This window comes from Podarcis filfolensis (assembly GCF_964270895.1).
Source record: "Podarcis filfolensis genome assembly, chromosome: 7".
NCBI lineage: Eukaryota > Metazoa > Chordata > Lepidosauria > Squamata > Lacertidae > Podarcis > Podarcis filfolensis.
Window position 1 is genome coordinate 23,662,333 of NC_139603.1, and position 27,268 is coordinate 23,689,600.

The window sequence follows — 27,268 nt, forward strand, 5'->3', positions numbered from 1 at the left end:
CTTGGGGGAGGATGCAATTAGACCGTTATATGTTCTACTTGTCACTTACTTGTCAGGTTCCCCTGACAGTTAGAAATAAAACCTTCAGACACTTGATGTTACATTGAAAACCCTCAATTTTTTCCACTTGACTGTAGCTTTAAAAAGAAAAACCTTAGCACAGAGCACTGTCAGCTTGAAAGCCCTTTGATCTCCCATTAAAGAATGCTTCATAATGTCATTATGAAGATGCTTAGCATGTGTGTGAGAGGGAAATTCACACATGCATTCCTCAGTGGCCCACAAATTTTCTTGGCTTGCAGTTGCATTAAATACAGGGACGCTGCATTGAAGAAAGCAATTAGGGGAAGATCTCCGAGGAGCAGATTTTGTAAAAAGTCTGCCTTTGGCACTAGCAGATTGAGTGACACTTACATTTGTCAATAGAGTAACATTTTAGTCACTGATTCCCCTCGCCTGCCTGGATGCTGAGTGACATTCCAGATGAATAAATGCATTCAGATGTACAACTATCACAATATTAGAGCTGACAGTTTTCAGTCTTGACTCCAACGAGGCTCTAGTCCCATTAAGACCTCATGGAGACTGTGGCCCAAGAGGCGCTGGCACATACCAGCAACCGCAGTCTCCACACCATCCTCCTTCCCTCCAATGTTTGCCATACAGAAAACCTGCCGTCTCCCATGTCAACCAGGCATTGCAAAGGAGCTGAGATTAGTCGCAATCATCCCTGCCTACGCCTGAATAAACTTGGATATGCCAACACTTCAACCAAATGCTGCAGCTGTTTCATTTAACAACCACTTGATGTGCATACAGTAGCAGGGGGTTGTGTTTACCTGCGGAAAACTTTGCTTGTTGATCTCTGCACGTCAATAAAGCATCAGAACAGACCATACCATTTTCGTCCGGTTGGTTTGCAACCATCCTTATCTGTCAGGCTACACAGAAAGGGACCGTCGCCTTGTCTGCCGCTGTGAGGAATTGAAAAGGGATTTGGCAAAGAGAGTGGATGGGCAGTTCTCCGCTGAGTGGGGCTCTGAGAGAATTCCAGGACAACAAGGACCCCTGTCCGGCAAATTCAAAATACTGCAGCATATATAACAAAACAGTTGATCCAGCTCGGGTAGCCTGTTAACACGTCATCTAATCTAAGGTAGCACTTTTGTCCTTGAGAGCAGTTCAGCCCATGAACTCTGCACATTTAAAGGATGCTACGTTGTCATTCAATCAGTATCACAAGGGGTACCTGCAAGAAAATATTGCAGTGTGGGGTATTTCTGCTCAGTATGCCAATCAGCTATGCCTTCTTTCAGGATATGATATTCCGTTTCCCCGCCTCTCCACCTCATGTTTTCCTTATCCAATATGCTGCATTCTGTGCCCAGTCATTGGACCATTCGTGGTGGGGTGGGGTGGGAGGTCCACATACAACTCCTGGCCTAATGGTTTGTTCTGCTTCTGCAAACCTCAGGTTCTCTGGGTATGCAGATATCTCCCTCTTGATACCAGGAGCCATGTTCTTGCTACATAGCTGTCATAATTCAGCACTTGAGTTTGCTGTTGCTGTATACAAGCAGGACCCAACCTCAACATTTTGCAGTGCATACTGTGCACAAAACAGCATGTGTATGTACCTCGGGACTGGAAAGTAGCTGATGTAACAAAAAAAATTAAATGGCGATCCTGGAAATTGCAGGCTGGTTAGCACCATAATCTCTAAGCAATTTTCCTGGAACATAACTGATGTGAACATTGCACAACCTTGCCTTATGACACCCCTGCATTTCCTTATGTATAAGTATTAAGGACTTAATGACAGCATCTTCATATATTTGTTAACATTCTAGCTTATCAATTTCCCCAAGTTTGAAGGGAATAAAGCCCGAAATCTGACATACACGCACCAGTAATTTCATTAAAGAAATGTAAAAAATGAGTTTGATGTTGTCGACTTAATTTTTAATAGGCTATGATCCGCAAGTCAAAGTCACCACCAATTCAACATAATTAGCAGCCCTTGATCAAAAGAGACCTGGGATTATTTAAATGGAATGAAAGCAATGAGAAGGGTAGCCTATTAAAAGCATTCTTCTAGGTCAGGGTTAACAATGTAATTAGGATATACTTTTAACTACTACAACCTTGTCTTGTATTCTTTCTGAATGAGAAAAATAATTTAGAACTAGCGTTTTGCCAAACCTTGGTGTTACCTACTAGTACTGTCGCATTAGTGTTCTGCTTGGAGATGATCCTGTGTGCAGAGCCGGCCCACCCATGAGACAGTGTGAAGCATCCACTTCAGGTGGCAGAAGCACAAGAGGCGGCACCCTGCCTGCCCCACCGCTTCTGCCACTGCCAGAATGCCCCCTCTCGACAGCAAAATGGAGGTGGTGGTGTTGCTGCTCATTTTCCCTGCCCTTGGAGTGGAGAAGACAAGTGGCAATGCTCTGAGGAGTATGCTGGCTTAGCTCCCTCCTGTCTGACTTGAGAGTACATGCACCGCTTCCCACCCATTGGGTGTAAACTGCCCAAAGAACCTCTTTTCTCCTGGGCATCACTTTCCCCTTGCTAGGGCTTTGCTAGGGCATTCTCTTCACTCCACTTACAGCCTAACATGATCAATTGCATAGCCGTGCTTCCTAAGGGCGGCTGCAGCTAAAACAAATGGTTAGCATCAGGCTGCAAATTAAGAATCGAACATAAACAGGTTTTCTCCATTGCTTCCGATAACTGTGTCACATACACTGTGCTAAATCTGTGATGTTCGGATTTCTGGATATTAGGCTTCCGTTTGAAAAACTTACACCGCTAATCCCCAGTTCGCTGAATATGTGAAAGATGCTTGCTTAAAGCTTGTTAAATAACTTGGCAAATCCAAACTGTGGCACTACTGCCAACTTTCAGTATATGTCTGAGATATTAATTGTTGCCCCAGCTTGAGGTCCTGGTTTCTGCAACTCATATAATTCCAGGAGAATTTCTGCTGGCATGCAGCCTTTGAAGTCGACAGACACACAAACTCTTCCAGCCCCAGACTTTTAAAAGGTATCAGGGAGATGTTCTTTCCTTTCACTTGAAAAGAAGCAGCAGCAGCAGAAAGTCTCATGATCTTTAATTCACTTTAATCCGTTCATCAGGAAGGCTTGACTGCTGACCTTTCAACAGATGGAATTAGAAACGGTAACCTAACGCCATAGCCCTGTAAGTTTGTTACGTTGAGAGCGGATGCTAAATTGACAGTGACTACATACAACACCACTTAAAAACCCTTGCTTTGAAGGAGCTCCACCATGTAGCCAACTTCAGGTCGCATCTTATTCCCCATCCAACCCTCTCTCTCTCTGTGATGACCTGGGATTCGGACTCGGATGCTGAACCTGAGGGATCCCAGCATGCGCAGGATTCCCCACCTCCAGAACCAGCTGAGCCGGGGCTGGGGCATGAGCCTGAAGGGTCCTCGCCTGTGCTGGATCCTCAGGTGCAGGCACCAGCTGAGTCTGCTCTGGCTCCTGAGGTGATGGAGGACCCATTGCCTGCAGGTGCTCCACTCTCAGCCCCGTCAGAGGAAGCTGAGGTTGCCTCTGGGTCCAGTATCCCTCCAGTCTCTCCTGAGCTACAGAGGCTCAGGGCAGTTCCCGCAGGAGGAGTGCTTGCCTCCAGGCCAGGAGAGGTGAGTCACCTGAGGATCGGGGCCGCCCTATGCCTCAGGGCAGATAAAAGCCGGCCAGACCCAGTCCCAAGTTTCGGGAGCAACATTGTTGGTTGCTAGTTCCTGCCTGAGCTCCTGACCTGCCCTGGCTCCCTGCTTGCTTGCCTGTTCCTGACTTCACCTGACACCCTGCCCTGCACCCAGCTTCAGCTACTACAGACTGCCTCCACGTTGCATCTTTGACTTGCACCGGACTTGGACCTCGCCTCTGGGGTAACCCATGGGACCAGCACACTCTCCCTCTCTCCCGCACCAATCCTTGGGAGCAGGGAAACAGTTGGCTGGATTCCAACTCTTCCACTTGGCAACCTCAGCCAATCTCCCCTGCTGCTTTCCTGGGCATTACAGCAACCCTAGTGTGGTTGAAACAGGTAAAGTGATATGGGAGGGTAACTTGCAATCTCTTGCCTAAGTAGACACTGTCAGGAGCTTGTCCTACACTTGAGTAGGACCGACTGGCATGTTCCCTCCCTCCTGGTCGATCGTTTGGGAGCTTCAAAAGCTTTCTTCAGTCCAAACATCACAGCGATCGATGCCAACAGACATCAGCACACTTAGGGCTCCGCAGAATCTTCGCAGCTTGCGTGACAGACCTCAGCAACTCAGCATTTTGGCTAATCTACTTTATTTACATATAAACACACATGGAGCACTGCAACATGGCTCCCCCTCTCTCTCTCTAGCATCAGACAGCAAAGAGAATGAACAAAGGACAATAGTCCCACTTCACGGAACACAGTAACACAAACATCCTGTCTCCGTCACTTCCCACTCCGTCACTTTGACTCTGTGGAGTCAAAACATACACCGTCATGTGAAAGACAACAATCCCATGACTGCAATCACGAAGCAGGAATTCTAACAGACACCACAGTGAACACTTATCGGAGAGCATTTGGGGGAAGAACCACTTCAACCGGGCACAGGTTGTGTGACACTCCTGCAAAGAAAAAGAGCTGTCCAGTTGGTCCCAGATGGATTAGAGTGTGCATGCCCCCACTACTGCCATGGAAAGACAAGCCATCTCCTTGCACTCAGGTGTCTAGTATTAGTATTCCTCCCCTTTTGCCTGTGCAGTACCCAGGCGCAGACCCTCCTCCCTGAGAGCCAGGCCCCAGATAGTTAAGACACAAGGCAGCATAGGTATAGGATTAAAACAGGCCACAACTTTATTAATTTCTGATGTAGGAATGCCTTGGCTTAGGCATTGGGTGTGTATCCCTCACAGTCCCCCAGTTGGGGTCTGCGGCTAAGCAGGGTCAGACAGGAATCTGGGGGACACTGCAAAACGTGTGTTTACACAGCTGCCCCCCCTTTTCCTGTTGTGGAGGGGAGTTTTACCGTCCACCGAGTGCTCATGGTCAGTGGCTCCCCTCACAAACCCCTCTAACGGGGCCCTGATAACACCGCCGCATGAGGGATGCATTACCACACTACGGGACAAGAAGATAAGCCCAGGAGCTGCTTGGTAAAACAGAAGGCTTCCCCATACCACTTCCCAGCTCCCTAGCTCCCAGTTGGTTACCCCCTGAACCATCCAACAATGAGCCTCTCTCCATGACACTTCGAGTTGACTGAATGGCCAGCGTCGGCAGAAGCCTCCTTACCTGGCCCTTGCTCCACCTGCCCCCGCCAATTTGCTAATTTGAGCTGGGGCCAGGCGGGACCCCTGCAACCTCGCTGGCCAGCCCAGGGGACAGAGCAATGACCAACAGCTATGGCTCGGCTCCCGAGGCCAGGGAGCCTGCGCCAGGTCACAAAAGCCGCCCACCGACAATACTGGTGAGCGGTCATCCTATAGCCCTTGCCGACTGATCCAATTTATCTGTTGCCCTCCTATATCCTGCAGTTTATTGCCAGCCTAGCCAAAATATTATAAATCCTGCCAAAAAAAAAACTTTTTAAAAATTGCATTGCTGACATTTCCATTTTAGGTGGGTCAGTGATTTTCAGCAAGTTCTGCTCTTGGGTACATTTGGTATTGAATTATTAAGAAGCAGTGATTGGTCATCCTGTTCAATTGGGAAGTGCAGGAAAACAGCAGCCTGTTCCTTCCCTTGCATGAGTAAATCTGTGCCCTACAGTTATTTTATTATTATTTTGTTTATTGAATTTATATACCGCCCTATACCTGGAGGTTTCAGGGCGGTTTATGGTTTATAGAGAAGGCTACAGAGGTCACTAAATTTTCACTAATGCATGCAACCATTCTTGAGGCAGAAAAGTGCAATGAAACACATTTGGTTCTGTTTTCTTGTGATAGGCAGTGCAATCGTAGACATGACTACTCAGGAGTAAGGCCTTGTGATGCCTTGGGTGAAGTTACTTAGGTTGCAAATAATGTTACGCTTACCTGGAAATAAATGTGCAAGACAGTTGCAGGCTGAATAAGCCAGAGCATCGCTATGTTCATGCCACATTAGCTTTCAACATGATCATTAGCAGGAAATTTTCACAAAATTATATTATACTACAGAAACATTGAGCTGGGAGGAAATGATCTTGTGGTAGGTTTTCTACCATATCACGCTTTGAAAATTTTATTTTCTGCACAAGAAGCTTCACAGGTTGCATTTGTATTTTGAAGAATGCAAGTTGTTCACCTGTTGAATCTTGAGGTCTGTACCAAGGAGACAAAGGGGGAGATAGCCAAATATTTTTTTTAAAATCCATGCTCAAGTAAAGAACTCCAGAATGCCAATTGTAGCACTTAACATGGAAATTATGAATTGGCCTAATGTGTTTGGGATGTGTCTCAATGGGTGGTGTTGTGAATAAAATAGGATTTTGGCAAATATATGGTGAGGAATTACAAATGTTCCATCTGCTGAAGCAGGGTTTCTACCAACCAGGATCCTTAGATAAATCCTGCTCAAATCACAGAAGGTATCAAGATGTTGCAGTTCACAATATCAGTACAACAAAATTGGTTTGGTAGAAGCAGGGTTTCCACCGAACGGGATCCTTAGATAAATCCTGCCCAAATCGCAGAAGGTATCAAGATGTTGCAGTTCACAATATCAGTACAACAAAATTGGTTTGGTGGGGTTTGTTGTTGTTGTTTGCAATATAGCTGTAGAGTGCACCAAAAAAATACCGTATTTTTTGCTCCATAAGGTGCACCGAACCATAAGGCGCACCTAGTTTTTAGAGGGGGAAATCAAGGGGGAAAATATTATTCCCCCCCCAGCCCCAAAAAGCAAAGAACCCAAGACAGCGAGCGGGATCCATCCCGCTGGCTGTCTGGGCTTCTGCCATAGTCAGAAGGCTTCTGCCGTGTCAGTCCCTTCTCCCTCCTGGGGAAAAGCTCGCAAGAGCTGCGCAGAGCTTGTGTGCAGCTCTTGGGGGCTTTTCCTGCCTGCCTCCCCCCTGCATTCACTCCATAAGACGCACACACATTTCCCCTTACTTTTTAGGAAGGAAAAAGTGTGTCTTATGGAGCGAAAAATACGGTATTTAAAGGCATTTTTGGAGCGATCTCTAAATGACTTTGTTTCTATTTTCAGGTATTCTGTAGATCGGCATACTGACATGGACAGAATATTCAACATTGATTCTGGAAACGGTTCAATATTTACTTCCAAACTTCTTGACCGGGAAACATTATTGTGGCATAACATTACAGTAGTAGCTTCCGAGATCAGTAAGTTCTGCATAAACACCATTGCCGTAACGAATGCAGCCTTCCAGCGGAGAATGGCTGAAAGGAAGTCAATCTCCATGCTTTGGTTGTTTTGCTGTTATTCATGGAAGTAAACTTTAAAAAAGCTTCTGTATTTTTCCCTCTTTCTTTCCCAAGGCTACAGCTTATGAAGAGGCAACTTTGTGCCTGAATGGAAAGGAAATTAGTATGCCCCTCATTTCAGATCAAATAGACTAAAGAAATCCTCCTGGCCATTGGTTAATTAGGATGGCAATTGCTGCTTGTGAACAGCTGCATAGATTGTACCCCCTCCCCACAAAAAGGGGTACATAATATTGAGGAAGGGGAGGGAAATATGCTGTTCTTTATGTCCCAACCAAATTCAGCCCTGTAGCATTGACCAAGATACTTAAAAGGCCATCATTTCAAGTCACTTACTCCTTTCTGCGTTCCCCTATTAATTTCATTAGGGCCAGATTTAATTAGAAGCCCGGAGCCCAGTACATCACTCCTAAATCCACTTACATGAAAGCTATTGTAGATGGGACTTGCTTCCAAGTAGGCAAGCTTAGAGGACTAGCTGAAGGCATTTAGATTGCATTCAAACCAAAGGCCAATTTGTCAACTTCAGAAACATCAACCGCATTTGCAACCCTTCTCCTTTTCTTGTTTGGTCTGAACAGGGACTCTGGGTTGGGAGGAAGGGGAACACTTCACAATTAGGTGAGTCTAGATAATCAAGTAACTGTAGGTTGCACACAACTAATTAATGAATCATCTCTATTAATGCCAATGGGTCTATTCTAAGTAGAGCTAGCACAGAAGATCACTCCGTTGAGCTCAATATTCAGGCAGGGAGCCTGTGCAAATTAGGCAGGCTTGTTTAAGCACCTGTTTTCTATGTAAACCTGCCACCAAACACTTTTTTAATCATCTCCAATATTTTAGGTCACATCTAGGTAACTAGATGTCGCGTTAATGGGAGACATCAAAACTTCTTCCAGGAAACCATGGTAACTGCAGTTCTGAGAGGAAGGGGGGAAATGGCGGACAGCTAACTTGGGTGGCCAGATTAAAAAAAGAGGACAGGCTCCTACACCTTTAATGGTGAGCAGAAGATAAATAATCTCTCAAAATTGCCTCTTCTGCACAACAGTTGGAAGGTTCAGGAGCTCTGTGTTCTTCTGCATTTGGCTACCCTATCGCTTACTAATGATTCTCACTGGACTACAATGACCAGAATTCTTTAACCATCACATTTAAAGGGATATAGAAGTGATTGCTATCTAGCAAAGAGAGAGCCTAGGAGCACCTACATGTGCAAATGTAATTCAGTCAACACTGAGAAGAATCTTGTTTTATTGCATTTGACTGTGAAGCACAGCAGAATAACAATTATTTAATGCCTTCCATGGCTTTAGATAGCTAGATTCTACAGGAAATCTCAAGGCTCTTCTTTGCAGCTCAGCAGGAGGAACAGAGCTATGTATATCCCATATTTGAGGAAGGGGGGAATAAAAAAAATAAAAATTTGCTCCCAGGCCCTCTCAATTATGTGCCAAGAGAAATGCTGAATTCTGCACTTGGAATAAATTATTCAAATTTCTCTAGTTTTTGACATTTAAGCGGGTGTTGCTAATTTAAGGTAGGCTTGAAAGTCTATTCTGAAAACTTGCTCTTTTTTAAAAAGAAAGGAAGAAAGCAAACTGAGATTCTTAGGAAGCCAATTTGTGCATCCAATACCACATTCTGCGATTGTTATTATTATTTCTCGGCTCTTGTAAAATTGCTGCATACACATGGATCTGCTTGATCCTTCCTTTTTCTCATGCATTATGTGTAGCAATAAAATGGGTCACTGAACTCTCTCTGAAAACACCGCTCAAGTAGTTTAGAGAGCAGTAGGGCAAGGCCTGAGCTAGCGCGCCTCAGGTGAATGATCTTTGGTTAGCCTCTCAGAAGGGAAGGGAAGGGAGGATGCTTTGTTCCACTCCCCACAATCTCTACTCAAAAACATTTTACGGAATCTTAAATAACATGTCAACAAGCAAGTAGCATTTTCTTATTTTATAGCCATCTCTTAAGACCACCATGTTGACTGCGCAGAAAACAGGGGTGGAGAACCTTTGTCACGCTGAAGGCCACATTTCCTTCTGGGCAATGTTTTGAGGGCCACCTGCTAGCAGTGAGCAGGCCCAGAGTAACAATGGGGAGAACAAGGAATGTAAATTTCTCATTGTGTAGTAGGCTTGTTTCCACACACAAACACACACATAAGCAAGAGGTATTATCTGAGGTCTAGGGCACATTCCAACCAGAGGAAAAACTCCCCAGGCATAAAGCAGGCCCAGTGAGGGGTGTGGTTTAGAGAAAGTTCAGAGGGCCAAACAGGGAGATATGGAGGGCCACATTCATCCTTCAGGCCTGAAGTTCCCAACCCCTGACCAAGAACAATTGCTAAGTTTGGGGCATTTTATTGCTTTCTGTCCAGTTGTGCATATGCTTGCCCTGCACTGAGTGCAACTTTCACCCAACAGAGCGTTCTCTGTTTCTGAAGCCACAAGTGCACACCGTTGTCATGCGCTTCCATGCGATGAGAAGAAAATTGCCCCACGTCTCAGCGTGATCATCATTTATCATTGATAAAGGCACCAGCAGGCACTAATGCAAACAGTAAAACTAGCAGGTCCTTGCCTTCCAACTCACAATTTTGTTTGACATTTTTTAGATGCTAAAGAATGTGAAACAAAGGGAAGGAGGACTTAAGGGGAGGAAAAAAACTGTGCACTAGCTAAGTGAAACAAACAATGAGTAAAACACAGACTATAATTAGCCGACGAGTAAGAAAGGGAAGAGAGAGAGCAAATGGGTTTTTAGTAGTTTCTTAAAATGGCAAAGAGGAGATCAGTCAGACATCTCTTTTTTTATTTTTATCAATGCTTCCTCCAGGATAGTAAATTCCTAGTCTTCAGCTATGTACTGCTAATTTGTAAGATGGTCCAAAAGATGTTAATGATGTTGTTGTTCTCTGAAATTGTCATACCATGGTGCTTCCTATACATCGGAGCTACTTTTCTCCACATGGACCCAAAATATGGCATGGATCTTTCTCATGGTGCTGGGGTGAGATATAAAGAGCACCTATGTTTATGACCGATTACACAGCCAGCCAGTGTGGTATAATAGCTAAGAACAAGTATGCTGAGGACTACATCCTTGGGAGACAGCTGGAGTTTTTGCAGATGTTGGACACCCCTTGTCCAAACAAGACATCTGTGGATGTTACAGGTGCCACAGGAATATGATCATAACCTGCGCGGCCAATAAAATATAGAATGTGCAGCTCCACCATTCGATGATGAGGCCCCATACTTCCTCTAGTGATTTGAAATATGAAGGTTAAGTGAGTCATGCGCAATTTGCAACTGCCAGGAACGATGTCTCAATGCCTTCCATCAGGAAGATTTTGGGCACCACATGGCAGGACAGAGTTCTGAACAAAGATGTCCTCTCCTAAGCTCACATTCCCAGATGTCCTGTCTCAGCGACGTCTACACTGGCTTGTTCATGTCCACAGAACGGAAGATGGCAGGATACCTAAGGACGTGCTCTACCGGTAGCTGGCTTCAGGCACCAGGCCCATTGGCAGACCAACTCTGTGCTACAAAGATGTCTGCAAATGTGACAACGTGTGGCAATCCCTTGCAGATGACTGCAGTGCCTGGAGACTGTTATGTACTGAAGTTCTCACCCTGGGCCAGCAGGGGCATACTGTAGATAGTTATGCAAATAAGGGATCAAAAGTGGCGTTCAGTGATTGGATAGTTTTAGAAAGTTGTTGCAGTAACGTTGTACTGGAGCTCTATATAAGCAGGCTGACTGAACCCTTCAGTTCAGTTCTGTCCTGGCCTGTGAATAAACAAGAGCTGTTTGAAGAATTGCTGTGTCGTCTGATATGTTCACCCACAACTTAACACTGGCGACGAGGATGGGATGGATGGACAACAGAGCACAGCCATATGCAGCCACCCTCTGAGCAGAGCTGAATCACTGAGCTGAAACACCGAGCGAAATCACTGAACGTCACTTTCGATCCCTTATTTGCATAACTATCTACAGTATCCCCCTGCTGGTCCAGGGTGAGAACTTCAGTACATAATAGAGACAGGTTGTGCTTCCATAACAGTGGCCAAAGGAGGAATGATCGCTGGGAGGAGCACAGAGAGGAGAAACGTCATGGTGCATCTGCAGCAGCACAACCGGACACCTTCATCTGCCCCAGCTGCAACAAAACATGTCTCTCCGATATCAGTCTCTACAGGCACAGCAGCCGCTGTAACCTTCCAACGGTTTGACTTCACTCCCAAAGGCACACTCCTCCTGACAGATTGATGCCAGTCAAAAGCTCCATACCTGCTAAATATCTCTGTATTTTAGGAGTTACGGAGGGACCCTCAGCAAAGGAGGAATATTTTCATGGTTATTGCAATGCATACTCCCGACAAACATATGCCTCTCTGTTGGGCCACCTTGACTTACTCACGAGCCCAAGGAAATCAGCGACGGACGCAGAAGTGGGATTCAAGTTGTTCAGTATGCAGCTGCCTTGCAGATGAGAGTTCTGAAGTTGTTTTGAATGATGAATTTTCCACACCTGAAAGCTATGAAAGGTGAAACAGCAAGTGCACCACAGAAAGCACTTCAAAGCCGAGATCAAGAGAAATTTAGGATTTCAGTCTTTGGTTTGATAGATGCTACATGAATAACTAAGGAATGTGTGTGTTTGCATAATGCAGCGAGAGGAAGGGAGCTGCCTACTCCACATAGTAACACTCCCCACTCCTTCTACAAGAAAAAGAAAGAACCAGGTGACAATTAGGTTAGACTGAAGAGAACAAAGTTAAGCAATTTATTCATTGAAGAAAAAGAACTCGGGAGGGATGAGGAAGAGATAAAGAGCAGCGGAGCTTAAAGTTTGCGTAAGCATATTGGAAAGTGGTGTTCCTGATAGTTATCGCCCGAGAACAGATTGCTTGCTTGTGGGAGAGAATATTGATTTTGCATTTCTAAGCAAGTTTCTCCTATTGACTTCAACTCTATGTTTTAAAATGTTGCAGCTTTCAGATTCGCAGCCGTTAAAGCTATACAAAGAAAAACCTTCACTTGACATGTTTATCCTGCAATTCCGTCGTCCCTGGGAAGCCATTTCGGCCGGGGGGAGGCCTTAGGAAGCATCAGATTACCCTCTCCCAGGGGAGAGAGAAAGAACTCTGAGGTTCAAAGAGGGAATTCAATGCTGAATTCCCTGTCCCTTCTGTAATGGAAGGGGGAAGCTAGAAGAGCCTGCTTATGAGAGCCGGTGTGGTGTAGTGGTTAAGAGTGGTAGTCTCGTACTCTGGGGAACCGGGTTCGCGTCTCCGCTCCTCCACATGCAGCTGCTGGGTGACCTTGGGCCAGTCACACTTCTTTGAAGTCTCTCAGCCCCACTCACCTCACAGAGTGTTTGTTGTGGGGGAGGAAGGGAAAGGAGAATGTTAGCCACTTTGAGACTCCTTCGGGTAGTGATAAAGTGGGATATCAAATCCAAACTCTTCTCTTCTTCTTCTTATGCCCTTCCTGCACAACCATCTTGTAAGGCTGTGGCCCAAACGATTCAATAATGCTGTCACCAATACTTGCTTAGTTATTTTACGTATTTCTCGTATGGCTGTTGTCCAGGATAGTTGGGTTTTAGACATCACCCCAGAATTGGCCCTACTAAACATCTTCCAAGACAACAATGCCCATTTACACCGCAAAGCACTCATAATCCGCCTACTTTCAGCAGCCAGAAACACCATAACCAGACACTGGAGAGACCTGTCAGGAGTAAGCATGGACCAGTGGTACCAAATCGTATGGGAAACAGCCCTACTAGAAAAATTAACCAATAAACTGAAACTGACACAGGGACAAACAGAAGAAGACGCCTTTACCCCGGTATGGCTCCCCTTTATCACGTACACAGCCCAACAAGACAATGACAATAATCCACCAACAGCATATAAATCAATATGGCTAACCTGATCCAAAACACCCACCCACCCCACTCACACACAAAAACAAAGATCACCACAGCCAATCACAAACAAACAACCACACCCTAGGCCAACCCCAACCTCTCTCAGCACCAAAGGAACACAAGTGAACAGCAGAGAACCGGCACGAGTAACGCTGACACCAAACTCTACATACATTAAGCAAAATAGAAACATCACCACCCGACCCCACCCATCTTCCCCCCCTTCCCCCCTTTTCTTCCTAATGTCTCAACAAATGAAACTGATTTGTAAAAATGTTACATGGAAAAAATACGAGAGACATTACACATACTTCTGTAAAACAAGAAAATCTTTAATAAAAGATTTACCCTATTAACCCTTTCCTCTTCCACCCAGGGAGGGTGAACTATAGGAGGCCAAAACAACTGTGTCTAAAGAGACAATATGTCTTAAAAGAGTTTTGATTTCAAGGGGTCTGAACTGGCAGTGACTGACCAGCAATGAGACCTTGGGGTCATAGTAGATTGCTCAAATAAGACGTCGACCCAGTGTGCAGCAGCTGTGGAAAGGCAAATTCAGTGCTCGGGAGAGTTAGAAAAGGAATTGGAAATAAAACTGCCAATATCGTAATGCTGTTATACAAAACTGCAGCAGGACCACGTTTGGAAAATAGTGTACCGTTCTGGTCTACTCACCTCAAAAAGGATATTGTAGAGTTGGAAAAAGTTTGGGAAAAGGTTCCAAAAAACTATTTAAGGGTGTGTAGACCAACTCCTAGGAAGAGGGGGTGTAGCATAATGCTAGAACCTGTGGACATCCAATCAAGTTGTTGGAAGATTCAGGATGGATAAAAGAAAGGGCTTCCTCCATAGTTATACTTTGGAACTTGCTCCCATGGGAGGAAATGACGACCACCAACTTGGATTGCTTTGAAAGAGGATTAGACAAATTTGTGGAGGATAAGGCTATCAAGAAAGCATACCCTGCGCTTCCTAACCAAATCTCTCTCAATTATGGCCTTTCTCACTATGGAGCTCAGCACAGCCTGCCCTTTTCCCTGTGAATCATCAAGCCTGAGGAATACTACAGATGAAAAAATACAGTGGCATCACTGACATAGGGTGACCCTGTGACTGGTGGGAGGGAGTGTGGATTTCATTGGGCTCAATGCTTTTGGAAAGACCAGAGGCATGTCAGAGGCAGGGGAGGAATTTGGGAGTGGAGGTGCCCTAAGCTAGATAGGCAACTGGCCTCCCAGGAGCTCAATGGCTCCTAGTTTCACAGATGTTCACAAGATGCACCTCAGTCCTTTAAGAAGAGTCCTCTGCTTGCCTCTTAGGCCAGGTCCAAACAGCATGAAGGTGCAGAGCTCTACATGGGCTGCACCATTTCAGACTACAGATGGGGATGCCAGTGTTGAATGCTCCCCTTCATTTTAAAACAACCACCACCTGTAAAAAAAAACCTAGGTTGGACTGGAACGTCTCTCTGGCATGGTACCCAATGCTTCTTCTTCTTAATATGCACAAATCCGCTTTTTGTAATATAGGTGGGAACAGTCAAAAATGGCATGTACATAATCCACATCTTGAAGTGATGTAGTCCACTCTATCTTCTATTTTACGCTGCATGTATAGGAATTGTGGGGCTAAACTAGACGACAAGGGGAAAGTTCTGCTAATGGCTCTTCTGCTCTTCATACAGGGGAAAGGAAGTCTGTAGATGCAGTATTCCTTTCAAAGACACTTGAAGCACATTCTGTCCTTCAAAGAACTATGGGCATTGTAGTTTGTCAAGGGTTGCTGGGAATTTTATCTCTGTGAGGGGTAAACTACAGAACCCAGAATTCTTTGAGGGAAAGAAAGTACCTAGAGTGTACTTTCCAAGTATAGTCTATAGTGCATAAAAAGGCAAAGATAAAGGGACCCCTGACCATTAGGTCCAGTCGTAACCGACTCTGGGGTTGCGGCGCTCATCTCGCTTTATTGGCCGAGGGAGCCAGCGTACAGCTTCCGGGTCATGTGGCCAGCATGACTAAGCCACTTCTGGTGAACCAGAGCAGCGCACGGAAACGCCGTGCTGGGAGTGGTACCTATTTATCTACTTGCACTTTGACGTGTTTCAAACTGCTAGGTTGGCAGGAGCAGGGACCGAGCAATGGGAGCTCACCCTGTTGCAGGGATTCAAACCACCGACTTTCTGATCGGCAAGTCCTATGCTCTGTGGTTTAGACCACAGCGCCACCCGTGTCCCTCTATGGTGCATACACAGCCTTAAAAAGAGCCCTTTGCCTATATTTCAGCTTAAATATATTTCAATTCAAAAAGGACCTCTAATTAAAAGAGAGAAAGAGGCTCTGACAATAACTCATCTCTCTCACTGCTACCTCTTCTGTGCCTTTCCAGAAGCTTATTGTGGATAACTTGGGACTTGAAATCAACAAAAGTTTTCCTTCCTTCCTTCCTTCCTTCCTTCCTTTCCTTATCTGCTTGTACAGATCTTATATTAGTCAGCCACACATATTTAACAGTTGAATCATAAGATTCACAGCTGAAGAGCTTTTTCCATGCAGTAATATTTGATGGTCGGCTGTGCAAGAGTGACAGATCAAATTTCAAATGTAAAGACTCCGTGGGGGTTTCTGGTGTGGTCTGCTTGGCGGAATTTTATAAAGTCGGATGGATATGAAAGCGGGAGAGGAACGAAGGAGATAAAAATGAGCATAGAATTCCTACCTTTGGTTTAGGAGGCAGTTAGAGATGTATTCTGATTGTACCCGCAAATACCCTTAACTTGCACACAAAAATGTCACTCATTGCTTGCATTAGCCTTGTGAATGTATTGCTCCAAACAAGGCAGTGGGTAGGTGGGGGGCGGGAGTCAAACTCATTACTAAAATGTTTTCACCGGCTTTCTCTTTGTATCACTACAGACAACCCAAAGGAAAGCAGCCGCATCCCAGTGTTTATTAAAGTCCTGGACGTGAATGACAACGCCCCAGAGTTTGCCATGTTTTACGAAACCTTCGTTTGCGAAAACGCAAAGGCCGAGCAGGTGTGCGGTTTGCGCTTCGTAACGAATAAATATGAGATTTATAAATGTGGTCTGTGTTATGGTGGCAACAGCATTGCGCCTGTGAGCTGGCACTATGCATTGCTAAGGAACTGACAGTGATGCTAAGTGAAATGAGACCATGACTATCTTGCATCGGCTTGCGACTGGCATTCCCTTAGGAGCTGATGTGATGCGGCATTGCATATCACAGAGTTCAGCGTGGCTCCTTCTTGAACTTCAGTTTGCTGGCCCCATATTTTTCCTTAATTTGCTCTGTTTAATGCTTCTCTTGATGAATCCCTTGCAGGTTTGATACGAAAGGCACATATTTGAAATTAGTTCTGTTACCATCTAGGTATTTGCAAGATCTGGGTGGGGAATGAGACAAAAGATTGGGGTCTTCTTCTTTTTTAATGGACTGAAAAGAACTACTCAACATACTCTGATGTTTGGGGGTGCAAAGCCCTTTGTAGTTACCCCAGTTCACCATGCCCTACAGCCCGGGAGAGAATTCACCAGTTGGGTGTATGGCAGATTGCCTGGGCATTCTGTGCCCCAGAAGAAAGGCAGTCTGTATATTCATAAATATGATTATTAAAAGGCAGGCAGGGTGGGGTAAAGATATGGGATGGATTTTTTCCCTAAAGTATCACCATCTCCACCCCAAAGATCCCTATCTCTGTTCACTCCAGTCCCCAGCCTTATCAAGTTGAATAGCTAAAACAGAATAAAACTTCAAACATCAAAACCTTTCCTAAACGGGGCTGCCTTCAGGTGTCTTCTAAAAATCAGATTGTTGTTTATTTCCTTGACATCTGATGGGAGGGCATTTCACAGGGTGGCCGCCACTACCAAGAAGCTCTCCCTGCTTCCTTGTAACCTCAGTTCTCACAGTGAGGGAACCACCAGAAGGCCATCGGAACTGGACCTCACTGTCTGGGCTGAACGATAGAGGTGGAGACACTCCTTCAGGCATACTGGGCCTTTGAGGCCATTTAGGGCTTTAAAGGTCAGCACCAACACTTTGAATTGTGTTTTGAAACATACTGGGAGCCAATGTAGGTCTTTCAGGACTGGTGTTATGTGGTCTCAGCAGCCACTCCCAGTCAGCAGTCTGGCTGCCACATTCTGGATTAGTTGTAGTTTCCCGGTCACCTTCAAAGGTAGCCCCACATAGAGCGCATTGCAGTAGTCCAAGCGGGAGATAACTAGAGCATGCACCATTCTGGCGAGACAGTCCATGGGCAGGTAGGGTCTCAGCCTGCATAGCAGATGGAGCTGGTAGAAAATCCCTGTATGAGACACGTATTCCAAAGCAACTCTTAGAGAATAGAATTTCTTTGCTGGAAATCTCAACCACTGCTATCCGCTTGGCGCACTGCTTCGAACTCATTGCTCTAAGGTTATTTGTGGAATAATACAGTGTGAACAAGGTCTTGGTCTCAAAGAGCCTGGCTGTCACAGCAATGGTAATACAATAATGCCATTGTCCATTTTTTAGCTCATACAGACCTTAAGTGCCGTTGACAAAGACGACTCTTTCGGCGGACACAAATTTTCCTTCTCGCTGGCTCCCGAAGTAGCCAGCAGCTCCAATTTCACCCTTCAGGACAACAGAGGTAATTCTTGTCTATCTGCTTCATTCTCTTTGGGGTTGGGGAACTTTCAGAATGAACATGCTGCTTACATTGCTCATGGTTCTCTCCAGATAACACAGCCGCGATCTACACAAGGAGAACCCGGTATAACAGACACGAGATGAATATCTACCTCCTGCCCGTGGTAATATCGGACAACGACTACCCGATTCAGAGCAGCACGGAAACCGTGACCATCCGAGTGTGCGCCTGCGACCAGAGAGGGAAAATGCTCTCCTGTAATGCTGAAGCGCTGATCCATCCAACCGGCCTCAGCACAGGCGCTCTGATCGCAATTCTACTCTGCATCATTATACTGCTAGGTAAAGGAGTCGCTTGAATTGCAGGAGGTGGGGAGAAAAGCTCCACATGGATGGAGCACACATGTGTGCTATACGCTGACAAAGCCATGGCGATTTAAGACTGTAGTCATGGGCAGCAGCCAGGATTTAGGTTAGGAGGGCAGGACAAGCCACCTGTCATCATCCTCTGCCTGGGTCTGTCTAGCAGATTCGGAAGGAGATGCCTCAGAATTGCTTTCTTTTCAGCCCAAGTCCTCAGTCTAAATCTTCAGTCATTTGAAAACTAGGAAGTTAAATAACAAAATCAGAGACCGCCTTTTGTGTGGTTAACGAGTCTCTTTTGCGAAACTACAAAGAACACGCCTTTTTCATCTTTTTTTAAAAAAAATCAAAACTAAAACAAGTTTCCTCAGATTTGCTGATAACCTTTTCAGCACTTCCTTCTCAAATTCCTCCTATTTTCCGATGAAGTTTTTTTCCCCCTGTGAACGTTCAGTAAGCATTGCCCATTTCTACTTTTAGTTAATTATTTTTATTTATTTACTTGATGGAGGGAGCAGCCTCCCCCTTCTCCTGGCTACACCCATGACCGTAGTTATCCAGTGTCATTGGAGAAGTGATCTCATTTGAATTACACAGGGTTTTTGTACTTCCTTCCAGGATCCTCCCTGGATGCCTATCAGAATTTAATCTGTGATGACCCCAAATATAAAGATAACACAACCACCTCCTCTGTACACTTCTGCCTCAGTCATACATAGGCCAACCACAATCAGAAACCACTGCAAGCATCTTAGCCGTCATGCCACGGTCTAAGCCACCATACACACATGTCCACTAAACTTTAACTTTTACATGAGTGCCGTCACCCGCTAATCATAACCACAAAGTGCAGCAGGTACACACTGACCCAAACGAACACAGTCCCAAAGTTCACCAGTGAAGGAAGTTGTGATCGTATCAACACCTTGACTCCAGTAAATCAATATCTCAGTTTACCCAAGTTACCCTACCAACTCTTGGCGCCTACCATAAACATCCTATTTTGTGCTTTAGTTGGGTTTTTTTACTGATTTTCCAATATTGTTCCAATAACAGCCACATTATAACCATGCCAATTTCATCCAGTTAATACAATTATCAAAACCAATTATTTATATACCAAATTATACAATTTAGTTAAAGTGGCCTCCTTACCTGCTAGATTTGATGGCTTCCTCTTTGCTTTTGCTTTTCCAAAATCTTAATAATTTCAATTACATTCCCTTCAAGATAACGATCCCTTATACGGATTGCAATCTTACGGTTTCAATTCGTGTTAATATATTAAGTGATTTATAAAGTTTCAAGCGAGGTACTCGGTCTGTAATCATTGTTCTTTCCTGTGTGTGGTAATCCCCCCCCCAATGATGTTGTCCCAATCATATATAGTGTCGTGTCCTTTGTTCTTCCAACTGTTGATATTTCCCATCATGACTCGGGGGAAGCAGTTGTCTCACAGTTTTCCAACAGCCTCTGCGTCACTTTGCCCTGTGTTTTGGGAGTTTGTTGGAGACCCCTCCGTTCCAACAAATAAACTGTCCTCGCCATATTTTTTTTCCAACCTAGGAAGAGCGGTCAGATTCCAAACTGCCAGGGATTAATAGGAAAACCTATTGCAGCTGGCAGATTCTTCCCCGCTTTCCGCTGAAAATTTATAATCGGTTACCTTTCCTGTTTGATTACAGTGGTACCTCGGGTTAAGTATTTAATTCGTTCCAGAGGTCCATTCTTAACCTGAAACTGTTCTTAACCTGAAGCACCACTTTAGCTAATGGGGCCTCCCACTGCCGCCATGCTGCCGGAGCACGATTTCTGTTCTCATCCTGAAGCAAAGTTCTTAACCTGAGGTAATATTTCTGGGTTAGCAGTCTGTAACCTGAAGCATATATAACCTGAAGCGTTAGTAACCCGAGGTACCGCTGTATGTTCCAAATTGTCTCAGTCTCCTTCACATTCCTTTGAAAATAATGGAGAGCGGGGGTGGTTTTGTTCTATATTCTACAGTAGTCCTTTCAAAGGGTGAAACTTCCACCACCACCCATTTATCAGCATCCTATTTCTAATCCATGGGTAGGCAAACTAAGGCCTGGGGGCCGGATCTGGCCCAATCGCCTTCTAAATCCTGCCCACAGACAGTCCAGGAATCAGCGTGTTTTTACATGAGTAGAATGTGTCCTTTTATTTCAAATGCATCTCTGGGTTATTTGTGGGGCATAGGAATCCGTTCATTTTTTTCTTCAGAATATAGTCCGGCCCCCCCACAAGGTCTGAGGGACAGTGGACCGGCCCCCTGCTGAAAAAGTTTGCTGACCCCTGTACAGCAGACTCATCATTGTCCAGGGAAATGAGACTCCACAGTTCTTCCAAAGACTTTGCTGGGCGCGGTGGGAGCTTCTTATTCCATGCACAAGCCCATCCCGCAAAGAGCACCTCTTTGGGCTCCATCAGAGGGCATTAGGGAAGACAGGTCAGGTTTGGGGAATCACCTTGTTGAGCTGTGCAGGAAGTACCGTATTTTTCACCCTATAGGACGCACTGGCCCATAGGACGCACCTCCTTTTTTGGGGGGGGGAATGAATAAAAAAAATTATTTCTCCCCCCCCCCCCAGCCACAGGGCTGGGGCGGGGGAAGCCCAAGCTTCCCCCGACCCCAGCCCCCAGAACAGGCTGCTATCCGCAAGCCTTGCAAGCGCAGCGGCAACTCCCGCCGGGCTTGCAAGGCTTGCGGACACCTGCGCAAAGCACGGGGCGCCCTCCAGAGGGCGCCCCATGCTCCAGGCAGCAGGCTGCTATCCGCAGCCTAGGGAGCTCTGCGGGAACTCCCGCGGGCTCCCCAGGCTTGCTGATAGCTTCCTGAAGCCTGGAGAGGGAGAGGGGTCGGTGCACACCGACCCCTCTTGCTCTCCACGCTTCAGCGAAAGCCTGCATTCGCCCCATAGGACGCACACAGATTTCCCCTTCATTTTTGGAGGTGGAAAAGTGTGTCCTATGGGGCGAAAAATACGGTAACTTAACAGTAGTGTTTGGATTTGAAACAACAATTGTTTGGGTCCCAGGCCTAGCATTCAATTAAACAGCTGCTTTAGCATTGTATCTTTCTCAATCCGCTTTCATGCTTTGTTTAGGCAATCTCAACACTATGTGAAACAAAGGCATGGAAAGAATGGAACTACAGTTTCCATTTTTAGCAGCGACAAAAGGCAGATTTATTTTTATTTTTTATTTTTGCTGTTCAGCCCACCCCCCACCCCCTCGGCTGCATGGCGGATTTCACTTTCAGCCCGAGAAAGCCTAGCCTATTTATTGCAAAATCCCAGATAATGCTAAGAACTGCTGAGGGTAGTGGGGAGAAAAAAACAGCTCAGCTTTACATTTATTTTAACGTTTTGTTGAGCATTAGGAGGGCTTATTTTGCAAGCTCACTTCAGACGAGAAACTGAGCATCAAGAACAGGGTTATATTTGGAGCTGAGTCAGTGGTTTGCACAAATCCAATTTGAATATTCATTTCTTTTTAGTGAAATCTCATTCATAATGACATTAGCGAGGCAGAATAAAAAAACAAAAACAATTCAGCTCTGGGATTTTGAGCTGTTGTGTACTGGATAACACAGAGCACAATGTTTAGCAAAGGCATTTTGGGGGATGGTTTAGAATTTATAGTTGATCAGTGATAGCAGCTGCGGTCTCAGGGCACCTCTGCCCTCTGTCCCCATCTTATGCAGCCCTCAACACATCTGGAAGCTGCTTCCTTCACTTCCTTTTTGTTTGTTTCCTCATTATTTTTCCTGGCTCTTAAAAAAACGTTTCCCTTTCTTTCTGTGTGATTTTGGAACATTTAGAAAGGGCAGTACGGTGGTACCTTGGTTTAAGAACAGCTCTGTTTACGAACAATTCGGTTTACAAACTCCGCAAAACCGGAAGTAGTGTCCCGGTTTGAGAACTTTACCTCGGTCTAAGAACGGAATCTGAACGGTGGAAGGGCACCGGCGGCGGGAGGCCTCATTATGGAAAGCGCGCCTCGGTTTAAGAATGGTTTCAGTTTTAGAATGGACTTCCGGAATGGATTAAGTTTGTAAACCGAGGTACCACTGTATTTTTATTTAATAAAAATAACTTGATGCCCTTTTTAAATAACTTTATTTACTGGTCATATTTATTTATTTATTTATCTATATCCTTGTACACTGTATAAAGAGGTGAATTAAAATTAGGAACTGCAACACATGTTCCTTATTGTTTTCTCAAGGAAAGGGGGGGGGAATCCAATTTTTACTTTTTTCACCTATAATACGGCTAATGTGGCATTTCACCTGGAAAGGTGCACTCTCTTGCTCTCTGTGTGTGAATAATAATAATAATATACCACCATATACCCAGAGGTCTCAGGGCGTTCCCTTAAATAAATTCCAAAGCATTTCTGACATTCGGCATTAGTCATTTTAAGAGACAACTTTTTTCTTTCCTTTCCTTTCCATGTGCCTTGAAATTGCACTTGTGATTTCATAAGGATCATTTCCACGCTGCGCAAAGTAAAACAAAAACCAAAACCCCAAAGCAACATCTACCGCTGACAAAAAATAACTGCTCTTCATCTTCCTTCAAGCTTGAAATCTGGTTTCCTCCTAATGTTTACCCTCCCAGCAACCCCCAGTGCTCACAGTAGGATTGGCTGCAGTGTGAGAGACTGTAGATTTGGAGTGGGCAGTTTAACAGAGTGTCTTATAAAAGACAACGTTCGAGCAACACATATATTGCCCATTCTATTTTTGTTCTTAATTGGGCGGCAAATGAACTCCTCCTCCTCCTCAGCATTCACCGACACTGCTTCTTGTTTTTCTTTCCAGTTACAGTGGTGCTGTTTGCAGCCTTGAGACGACAACGGAAGAAAGAGCCTTTGATCATTTCCAAAGAGGACATCCGAGACAACATTGTCAGCTACAATGACGAAGGTGGCGGAGAGGAAGACACCCAAGCGTTTGATATTGGCACGCTGCGGAACCCTGAAGCCATAGAAGACAATAAACTGCGACGAGACATTGTGCCAGAAGCGCTTTTCGTGCCGCGCCGGACTCCAGTGGCGCGGGATAACACCGACGTCAGAGATTTCATTAGCCAAAGGTTAAAGGAGAATGATTCGGATCCAACAGCGCCCCCTTATGACTCATTAGCAACCTACGCATATGAAGGCAATGGATCTGTGGCAGAGTCCCTCAGCTCCTTGGAGTCGGTGACCACGGATGGAGACCAGGACTACGATTACCTCAGTGACTGGGGTCCGCGGTTTAAAAAGTTGGCCGACATGTACGGTGGAGCGGACAGCGACAAAGACTCTTAATATGTTGCCTTTTTTCCCATTTTCAAGAAACAGCATTGAAATGTGTGGCATTGCTACGTCTTTCTATTTATCCACAGTTATTTGAAAGGGTCCTCTACCAATTCGAATAGTTTCCGTGACTGCAGTCTTTGTGGATCCAATGTCATCCCCTCTGACCCCCGCAAATATAATTTGAGCATCCAAGAGGCAAATAATGTGGTGGATGGAGGGGGGTGGGGAAGAAAACTCCCTTATTTTCTGTGCACCCTGTATACCAAAACAGTCAAAGAGGCACAATGGCAGGGAGATGGAGGGACAATGGAAACGGAATAATGGTTTTAACTTGTTCTACTTTATCTTCTAAATTGGATTATCTTACTGTTATATTTCACCAAATAATCTCACTGTATTTTAATTACGCAGCTCAGACATGTTTTCCACAGATTATGTCTTGAAACACCCCATTGTAAGGAAGCATTGTGGCTTAGCTTAAACATTATAGCAAAAGGAAGGGGGGTGTAGCTCTTTTAAAAGCCACAATCTGCTGGCAAGAAATATTTAAAAGGATCTAGTGGCCATTCAAGCACCAGTGTCAGTTTTGAACTGGTCACTTGGTTCAAAGTGGTGGTGGACAATCAAGAGATGGGGAAGAAGGGGGGGCTGGGACTTACTAGGTTCGTTGTGTGTGACCATAACAGTGCACCAGAAGTGACACAATATTTGAAATATTGTGTTCCTGGAAACCGACCAACCAAATAGTGTGTGTTCAGTAATACATATCAGGGATAGCCAAAAGTGGTGGCTTCTAGATTTTAGACTCCAACTCACATCAACTCCAGACAACATAACCAAGGATAATGAGAGTTGTAGTCCATCAAAATCTGGAGGACACCACATTGATTACTTCTGACATGTATCAAGGAAGAGGCATAAGGTTGAAAATACACATGGATTCAGACGTGTTAATCTGCATCCAACCCATAACACATAAAGAGAGCTCCCTGTGTACATTCGGTGAGTTCCATTTTATATTGTTCCATTCCTAAGCAAACCAGCAGATTGAAAGCTGTCTTACCCCTCTCCTTGCGTGCCTGACCACTGCTGTTCCCTCCTCCTATTGAAGCAAAGGATTCCTCTCCTGAGTGCCTGGGAAGGATGTGGCAGCCAGGGATGTTGTATTACATCCAGCTAAGTCATACTCAAGAGTAGACCCATGGAAATCAACAGGCTTAAGTTAGAACTTAAGGTAATGGGGTTATACCCTGTGCTAGCCTTACTCAGAGTTAAGCCCGTTGAAGCTAACCTTAGGTTCATTGATTCCAATGGATCTACTCCATTGCATACAACCCACAGATTTCAGTGGACCTACTCTGAGTATGACTTAGTAGAATACAATCCTTTGTTTCCCAACAAGAGGTGGTGGTGGAGGAGAAATAGGTAGCAGCAATGATGACAGGGGCAAGCCAGCGAGCAGAAAGGTCACTTCTGGTACAATCTCCACCTTGCCAAAATCAGCGAGAGCCTGGTCATTCATTTCAGCATGGACCAGTGTTGGCGCATGGAAGGGGAGGACAATGCATGACTCAGCTACCGCTGTTAAGCCAGACAGCAGCCTTGGTGGGCATGCACATTGATTGTGAGGAGCATCAAAGGTGGGTTTTCATGGAGGTGGTGTCCAGAACAGTGCCAAACATTTTGAAGGATGGAGATCTCTCTGTTTACTTTTGTCAGCTGAGGTGGGACCCAAGATAACCATGTCAGCTTTAAAAGCCAATCAGAAAAGCAAGAGAGAGCAAGGATCCGGAGCTGACACTATAGTTGGTTGAAGCTCATTAAGCAGAAAGATATTTCTGAGATAAATAGGAGAGCTTCGGCCGACGTCAGATACTCGAACATCCTTTGTAGAACTCTGGAAGAATGGCTTGGTCATTCACTTGGTGTGGACGACATGACCAACAAAGCTAACAGCACTCGAGCTGACCTCAAGAGCTCTTTGCTAATGACAGCATTTTAAAAATAATTTTAATAATTTGTCTTCTTTTTGCATTATAGTAGACGCGCTCTTAATTAATTAACGACAATAATTACGTAGTTTCACATGATTTTATGACTTGCGCTTTTTGTTTAGATAGTTAACGTTAGAGTGCTTAGAGTACAGCCGATGTATATAGGCAGGAGGAGATTCTAAATTCTTTGGGTAAAGGGTGCCACTAATTTTTCATCTGTGTAGAACCTGGCTAAAGTATCTGTCGTAGCCACAGTAGTACCTGCCAGACTGGGAGGCAGGTAGAGTGTGGAAAGAGAGAGATGGGGAATAGCACAGCTCTCACTCGTATGTGGTTCGTAAAAGGCATCCAGAAAAGGCCTTATCTGTCAGTAGAACTGCCGCCGGGAACTTTGCAAGGGACCTCAGACAGATGTAAGAACAGGTCCTTCTTGTTATGCTGCACCGAAGGTATTAAACCATTATCACAGAAAGTCAGCTTAACAGTATAGTCCTCTGCATGTCTACTCAGAAGTAACTGAGTTCAAGTCAGTCTTACCCCAGTCCCGGATAAGTGTGTATAGGATTGCACTCTACATGTACCTAAGAATTTAAGCCATGGACCCAGAATAGGTATGGTTAGATTTCTCCAATTACAGCTACATCTGGAGGATGGTAATCCTAAAATATTGTGCTTACAATGCTACCAATCCCCCGCAACCCGATATTTATTTGCCAAAAGACAGAGGTACGGTTCTGAGGTTACATTTGTGTACAGTGGTACCTCAGTTTAAGAACAGCCCTGTTTATGAACTATTCGGTTTACGAACTCCGCAAAACTGGAAGTAGTGTCCCGGTTTGTGAACTTTACCGCAGTCTAAGAACGGAATCCGAATGGTGGAAGGGCACCAGTAGCGGGAGGCCTCATTAGAGAAAGCGCACCTCGGTTTAAGAACGGTTTTGGTTTAAGAACAGACTTCCAGAACGGATTAAGTTCGTAAACTGAGGTACCACTGTACTAGCATCTTAAAAGAATATGGTGCAAGAACTGCCATAGATGCAAATCTTTACTGTACTAGCATCTTAAAAGAATATGGTGCAAGAACTGCCATAGATGCAAATCTTTACTGTGACAAAGATCCCAGATGGAAAGTGTATGAAACATTTTCTCTTGGTTACCAAACAGCTTTGCTGGACTTATGTTGTCACACTCATAGCTAACCATTTGAATTTGTTTTAGACTTGTTTCTTTTTATTTCCCACCAATGCACCTAATTTTCTGTTTGTGTCTTTGGCTGGAGATGGACAATAGTGTGTTTCTCCTACGGGGATTTGAGAGTGTTTAGAAAGAGGGTTCATGTGCATTTCACATTCATGCCACTTGGCAATTTTTATTGGGGGTGGGGGAGAGAATTGTTTCAAAAAACCCACTAAGCCAGTTTCAGCAAAGACAACAATACGACAAAAGAAATGCTTATACACTAGAAGTGAAACCTCTCTTAAACCACATGCAGGACTCTTGAAAGCTGTTGTCAAT

The 27,268-nt window shown here is 44.9% G+C and overlaps 1 protein-coding gene across 1 annotated transcript in view; it reads left to right on the forward strand.

Annotated features, from left to right (window-relative positions):
- Window positions 1–26,797, forward strand: part of LOC310767050 (cadherin-6) — a 155,621-nt gene extending 128,824 nt beyond the window's left edge. Inside the window, exons 8-12 of the mRNA XM_083623837.1 lie at window positions 7,219–7,355; window positions 16,329–16,450; window positions 17,952–18,069; window positions 18,159–18,410; window positions 23,278–26,797. Of these exons, the coding sequence (XP_083479963.1) occupies window positions 7,219–7,355; window positions 16,329–16,450; window positions 17,952–18,069; window positions 18,159–18,410; window positions 23,278–23,768 (1,120 nt within the window). The 3' untranslated portion in view covers window positions 23,769–26,797. The remainder of the gene's footprint in view (window positions 1–7,218; window positions 7,356–16,328; window positions 16,451–17,951; window positions 18,070–18,158; window positions 18,411–23,277) is intronic.
- Window positions 26,798–27,268: the final 471 nt, after the last annotated feature.